This window comes from Procambarus clarkii, chromosome 22 (assembly GCF_040958095.1).
Source record: "Procambarus clarkii isolate CNS0578487 chromosome 22, FALCON_Pclarkii_2.0, whole genome shotgun sequence".
Taxonomy (NCBI): domain Eukaryota; kingdom Metazoa; phylum Arthropoda; class Malacostraca; order Decapoda; family Cambaridae; genus Procambarus; species Procambarus clarkii.
In genome coordinates, this window is record NC_091171.1 from 13,791,347 (window position 1) to 13,798,892 (window position 7,546).

At 47.7% G+C, this 7,546-nt stretch overlaps 1 protein-coding gene across 1 annotated transcript; it reads left to right on the forward strand.

Moving 5' to 3' along the window:
• The first annotated feature begins 4,586 nt into the window (after window positions 1–4,586).
• LOC123748331 (circumsporozoite protein-like) lies at window positions 4,587–5,678 on the forward strand. Its single transcript, XM_045730531.2, has one exon. It carries the CDS (start codon window positions 4,587–4,589, stop codon window positions 5,676–5,678), a length of 1,092 nt encoding a protein of 363 aa, XP_045586487.2.
• Window positions 5,679–7,546: the final 1,868 nt, after the last annotated feature.

Below are 7,546 nucleotides of genomic sequence, written 5' to 3' on the forward strand. Positions count from 1 at the left end.
AGAGTGTGCAGGAGCACTTTGCCTACCACTCTCCATAGTGTATAGTAGGTCACTGGAAACGGGAGACCTACCAGAAATATGGAAGACGGCTAATGTAGTACCAATATACAAAAAGGGTGACAGACAAGAGGCACTGAACTACAGGTCAGTTTCCTTAACTTGTATACCATGCAAGGTGATGGAGAAGATCGTGAGGAAAAACCTAGTAACACATCTGGAGACAAGGGACAAAGTGACAGCCCATCAACATGGGTTCAGGGAGGGTAAATCTTGCCTTACTGGCTTAATAGAATTCTACGATCAGGTGACAAAGATTAAGCAAGAAAGAGAAGGCTGGGCGGACTGCGTTTTTTTGAATTGTCGGAAAGCCTTTGACACAGTACCGCATAAAAGGCTGATGGACAGGAGCTGGAGAAACAGGAAAGGGTAACTGGTAGGGCGCTCCAGTGGATAAGGGAGTACCTAAGCAATAGGAAGCAGAGTTACAGTGAGGGGTGAAACCTCAGATTGGCGTGAAGTCATCAGTGGAGTCCCACGGGGCTCTGTACTCGGACCTATCCTGTTTCTGATATACGTAAATGATCTCCCAGAGGGTATAGACTCATTCCTCTCAATGTTTACTGACGACGCCAAAATTATGAGAAGGATTAAGACAGGGGAGGGGAGCTTGAGGCTTCAAGACGACCTAGACAAGCTGCAGGAATTGTCGAACTAGAGTTGGTTGCTAGAGTTTAACCCAAGCAAATGCAATGTAATGACGATAGGTGTAGGGAGCAGGAGACTAGATACAAGGTCTCATTTGGGAGATGAAATACTACAAGAGTCTGAGAGAGAGAGAGAGACCTGGGGGTTGATATCATGTCAGACCTGTCCCCTGAAGCTCATATCTAGAAGATAACATCAGCGGCATATGCCAGATTGGCTAACATAAGAACGGCCTTTAGAAACTTGTGTAAGGAATCTTTCAGAACATTATATACCACATATGTCAGACCAATCCTGGAGTATGCGGCTCCAGCTTGGAGTTCATATCTAGTCAAGCATAAGACTAAACTGGAAAAGGTTCTAAGGTTTGCCACCAGACTAGTACCCGAACTGAGGGGTATGAGCTACGAGGAGAGACTACTGGAATTAAACCTCACGTCACTGGGAGACAGAAGAGCTAGAGGGGACATGATCACCACATTCAAGATTCTCAGAGGAATTGATAGGGTAGATAAAGACAGGCTATTTAGCACAAAGGGCACACGCACTAGGGGACACAGGTGGAAATTGAGTGCCTTAATGAGCCATAGAGACGTTAGAAAGAATTTTTTCAATGTCAGAGTAGTTAACAGATGGAATGCATTAGGAAGTGATGTGGTGGAGGCTGACTCCATACACAGTTTCAAGTGTAAATATGACAGAGCCCAATAGGCTCAGGAACCTGTTTGCCACCAGACTAGTACCCGAGCTGAGAGGTATGAGCTACGAGGAGAGACTACGGGAATTAAACCTCACTTCGTTGGAAGACAGAAGAGTTAGGGGGGACATGATCACCACATTCAAGATCCTCAAGGGAATTGACAGGGTTGATAAAGACAGGCTATTTAACACAAGGGGCACACGCACTAGGGGACACAGGTGGAAACTGAGTGCCCAAATGAGCCACAGAGATATTAGAAAGAACTTTTTTAGTGTCAGAGTGGTTGACAAATGGAATGCATTAGGAAGTGATGTGGTGGAGGCTGACTCCATACACAGTTTCAAGTGTAGATATGATAGAGCCCAATAGGCTCAGGAACCTGTACACCAGTTGATTGACAGTTGAGAGGCGGGACCAAAGAGCCAGAGCTCAACCCCCGCAAGCACAACTAGGTGAGTACACACACACACACACACGGACACTCACATGGATACATTACACTTCACTGAAGTATTGGGATGCGAGGAAGCGCCTCTTGACAAGAAGATATGATCAGAATACACAAAAGTCTGCACTTGTTGCCTGAACCAAATGGTGCGCGAGGCCCTGTGATTAAAAGGAGTAAAAGCTGAAATGTCGTGAGTTAAAAGCTGAACAATTTTACATTTTTTATCTTTTATTCACGACAGGGTAAAAGTAAAGACTCAATATATTGAGTATAACTGCACTAGGGTTTAAGTATACATTCCAGTTCCCTGGAGTATACCTGGAGTGAGTGTTGGGAGTTCTCTTTCTCTCCAGTCCCGGCACGGATTTGCAGTAACTTGGTCCAACAGGCTGTTGCTTGGAGAGGCCTTCAGGCCCAAATATCCATAACAACATAGTTGGTCCGGCACTGCTTACAGCAACCTGTGTAATGTTCTCTTAGGCACGTCCACTTATATACTGGCAATATTTGTAACTCGTCCTGAGAGGATAATAAACAGCCATTGACCCCCTGATGTTCATAGTGTGGTGTGGGCATAGTTGGAACCTGGCCTTGCAGAGTCTTCCAATCTCTGTCCTAAACAGAGATTATTCTCAAATTATAACTTTATTGTATTAAAAATCGATGGTTTAAAATGTAAAAAGTGTATACTGAAAACGTTTCTCTCTCGTCTTCTTGCTAGCGAGTAGGTTTTGAGAGCTTTGAGACGATCCCCTGAGACGATATACGTAATGGTATAGCACTGTACTCAAGTCTTCTCACTGTACATATGCTGATCTCAGCATGTGTAAAGCTGCTAATCTCAGCAAGTGTAAAGCTGCTAATCTCAGCGTGTGTAAAGCTGCTAATCTCATCTAGCTGAATAGCTGCTGATCTCAATTTTTGAACAGCTGTGGTGTGAGATTGGGAACAGCTGTGATTTGAGCTGACTCGCTGTTATTCTGAGCTCTTGACTGCTGAATTAAGCTGACTCTTCATACAAAGACCTACACAGTGTGTGTCACCTCCACACTACTATCCACCTACAGTGTGTGTCACCTCCACACTACTATCCACCTACAGTGTGTGTCACCTCCACACTACTATCCACCTACACAGTGTGTGTGTCACCTCCACACTACTATCCACCTACACAGTGTGTGTGTGTCACCTCCACACTACTATCCACCTACACAGTGTGTGTGTGTCACCTCCACACTACTATCCACCTACACAGTGTGTGTGTCACCTCCACACTACTGTCCACCTACACAGTGTGTGTGTGTCACCTCCACACTACTATCCACCTACACAGTGTGTGTGTCACCTCCACACTGCTGTCCACCTACACAGTGTGTGTGTCACCTCCACACTACTATCCACCTACAGTGTGTGTCACCTCCACACTACTATCCACCTACACAGTGTGTGTGTCACCTCCACACTACTATCCACCTACACAGTGTGTGTGTCACCTCCACACTGCTGTCCACCTACACAGTGTGTGTGTCACCTCCACACTACTATCCACCTACAGTGTGTGTCACCTCCACACTACTATCCACCTACACAGTGTGTGTGTCACCTCCACACTACTATCCACCTACACAGTGTGTGTGTCACCTCCACACTACTATCCACCTACAGTGTGTGTCACCTCCACACTACTATCCACCTACAGTGTGTGTCACCTCCACACTACTATCCACCTACAGTGTGTGTCACCTCCACACTACTATCCACCTACACAGTGTGTGTGTCACCTCCACACTACTATCCACCTACAGTGTGTGTGTCACCTCCACACTACTATCCACCTACAGTGTGTGTCACCTCCACACTACTATCCACCTACACAGTGTGTGTCACCTCCACACTACTATCCACCTACAGTGTGTGTCACCTCCACACTACTATCCACCTACAGTGTGTGTCACCTCCACACTACTATCCACCTACACAGTGTGTGTGTCACCTCCACACTACTATCCACCTACAGTGTGTGTCACCTCCACACTACTATCCACCTACAGTGTGTGTCACCTCCACACTACTATCCACCTACAGTGTGTGTCACCTCCACACTACTATCCACCTACAGTGTGTGTCACCTCCACACTACTATCCACCTACACAGTGTGTGTGTCACCTCCACACTACTATCCACCTACACAGTGTGTGTGTCACCTCCACACTACTATCCACCTACACAGTGTGTGTGTGTCACCTCCACACTACTATCCACCTACACAGTGTGTGTGTGTCACCTCCACACTGCTGTCCACCTACACAGTGTGTGTGTGTCACCTCCACACTGCTGTCCACCTACACAGTGTGTGTGTGTCACCTCCACACTACTATCCACCTACACAGTGTGTGTGTCACCTCCACACTACTATCCACCTACACAGTGTGTGTGTCACCTCCACACTACTATCCACCTACACAGTGTGTGTGTCACCTCCACACTACTATCCACCTACACAGTGTGTGTGTCACCTCCACACTACTATCCACCTACACAGTGTGTGTGTCACCTCCACACTGATTATATAGTGTAGAGTAAGTGTGTCAACAAAGGTAAGTGTAAGTGAGGGAAGGTGTGACACTTGCGGAGTGTCGCATCACTTAAGAGAGATGACTGGGCTCACAGTGTGGCTGACATGTCTAGTGACTGGAGACTTTGTTCCTGTTCATTGTCTTCAAGGAGAGAGGATGGTGTGGCCCCGTGCTGACCCTAAGGTGTGGCCCCGTGCTGGCCCTAAGGTGTGGCCCCGTGCTGGCACTAAGGTGTGGCCCCGTGCTGGCACTAAGGTGTGGCCCCGTGCTGGCACTAAGGTGTGGCCCCGTGCTGGCACTAAGGTGTGGCCCCGTGCTGACACTAAGGTGTGGCCCCGTGCTGGCACTAAGGTGTGGCCCCGTGCTGACCCTAAGATGTGGCCCCGTGCTGACCCTAAGATGTGGCCCCGTGCTGACCCTAAGGTGTGGCCCCGTGCTGGCACTAAGGTGTGGCCCCGTGCTGACCCTAAGATGTGGCCCCGTGCTGACCCTAAGGTGTGGCCCCGTGCTGACCCTAAGGTGTGGCCCCGTGCTGACCCTAAGATGTGGCCCCGTGCTGACCCTAAGGTGTGGCCCCGTGCTGACACTAAGGTGTGGCCCCGTGCTGACCCTAAGGTGTGGCCCCGTGCTGGCACTAAGGTGTGGCCCCGTGCTGACCCTAAGATGTGGCCCCGTGCTGACCCTAAGGTGTGGCCCCGTGCTGACACTAAGGTGTGGCCCCGTGCTGACCCTAAGGTGTGGCCCCGTGCTGGCACTAAGGTGTGGCCCCGTGCTGACCCTAAGATGTGGCCCCGTGCTGGCACTAAGATGTGGCCCCGTGCTGACCCTAAGGTGTGGCCCCGTGCTGGCACGAAGGTGTGGCCCCGTGCTGACCCTAAGATGTGGCCCCGTGCTGACCCTAAGGTGTGGCCCCGTGCTGGCACTAAGGTGTGGCCCCGTGCTGGCACTAAGGTGTGGCCCCGTGCTGACCCTAAGGTGTGGCCCCGTGCTGGCACTAAGGTGTGGCCCCGTGCTGACCCTAAGGTGTGGCCCCGTGCTGGCACTAAGGTGTGGCCCCGTGCTGACCCTAAGATGTGGCCCCGTGCTGACCCTAAGGTGTGGCCCCGTGCTGACACTAAGGTGTGGCCCCGTGCTGGCACTAAGGTGTGGCCCCGTGCTGGCACTAAGGTGTGGCCCCGTGCTGACCCTAAGGTGTGGCCCCGTGCTGACCCTAAGGTGTGGCCGCCACCGTGTGACACTCGCACATAATACCCAATGCTATGCTATGTATTATTAATGCGTGTTAGTGTGTAAGTTTAGGTGAGCAAGTTGCGCGCTCGCTCACAGGCACTTCTCACCCCGACACGTCCCCATACACCACCTCTCTCTCTCTCTCTCTCTCTCCCTATCATCCTTCTATCGCGATTGCTCTTGATTCTCATCATCCGTGTACTCTGCTCTTGCCTCCTCCTGCCGTCTCCCCTCTCCCTGCACCTCCGCTCATCGTGATTCACGAGGTCTTCCACACATTACCGCTCCGGGTTTTGGCAAGCCATTTGCGACCTGCTCATCCACGTCTTGCCTCCAGATATTCCCACAGTTGAACCTCATCCTCTCAAATACCTGTTTTACACTCGAGCCCAGGAAATGTGTGTGATAATTTAGCACCGAAAGTTTTATAAATATGGAGAAATCCTCAATCCGAAACCCTTATTAACGGGTCAATAACATATGCAGCACTGGAGAGTTGTTGAGCAGGCAACAGAGGGGAAGAGTAGCGGGCCAGGGAGCCCCGTGGGGCGGTGAGGGTGGGGCGGGGTGAGGGTTATGTGAGGGGACACTAACATGGAGCAAGGGGAGACAATGGGGTGAGAGGGGAGTGGTAGGGAGGGAGGAAGGGAAGGATGTAGGTGGAGACCGAAGGGAAGAGAATTATGGGGAGAAAGCGCCAAGCTATTACCACCATATAGCACTGGGAAGGTGTCAGCATAAGGATGGGGGCAAGGAATGAATGTTTCATGAATGCCAACATTCATGAAAGGAAGGTAGGAATGTTTTAGAGATGGAAAACAGTCTCCCTCCTTCCCTCCCTCCCTGCCCTTCCCTCCCACAGACTAGCCACCAGGTACAGGCAACACCCTGGCCGTCACGTGTATCACTGATAAACACGACGGTAACTTTTCTACTCAAATTTCCTTCGTCATTTCGCTTTACTAAGTCAAAGTGGCGTAATGTCTGTTTAAATGCCAAGATAACAGTCCAGAATGACGTTTATCACTCTAAAAGGACGTGATATCAAATCAGAACTCAGTGTTATCTACTCAAAATGGTCTAATAAAATATTGATGATGTGACATTAAAACAAATTGCTGAGAGAAAACGGGAGAGCGCGATCACCGGCGCTGTTTATGTTCCCTCCCACAACCCCTAAGGTAATTATATATATATATATATATATATATAATATATATATATAATATAATATAATATATATATATATATATATATATATATATATATATATATATATAATATATATATATAATATAATATAATATATATATATATATATATATATATATATATATATAATATATATATATATATATATATATATATATATATATATATATATATATATATATATATATATATATATATATATATATATATATATATATATATATATATACATACTAGCAGTACCCGGCCACGCGTTGCTGAGCCATCCCAAACTCCCCCGTCCCCCTCGTCCTCCCCACCATCGCTCACTTCCGTCCCCTCGTCATCCCCACCATTCCCCACTCCCTCGTCCGATGCCTTCCCAAATGGTCTGATGTTCCCATCAGAAAATTGGGAACATCAAGTGATCTGATGTTCCCATCACGGAAATATATGAAAAACAGTTAAAAACGAAAAGAAAATATGAAAAAATACAAAAATAAACTATACTCACGAAATGAACGGTATGGTAAACAACACAGCTCAATTCCAACGCAATTCACACAAAATAATTAAATCAAAATGAAAATAAATCAAAATCTATGAAAATTCAATTTATCAATGCAATGAGAAACATTGAAAGGGAATTGTAACATATTTAGTATAGTATGTGTGTCGCTCTTCAACCCGTTCTC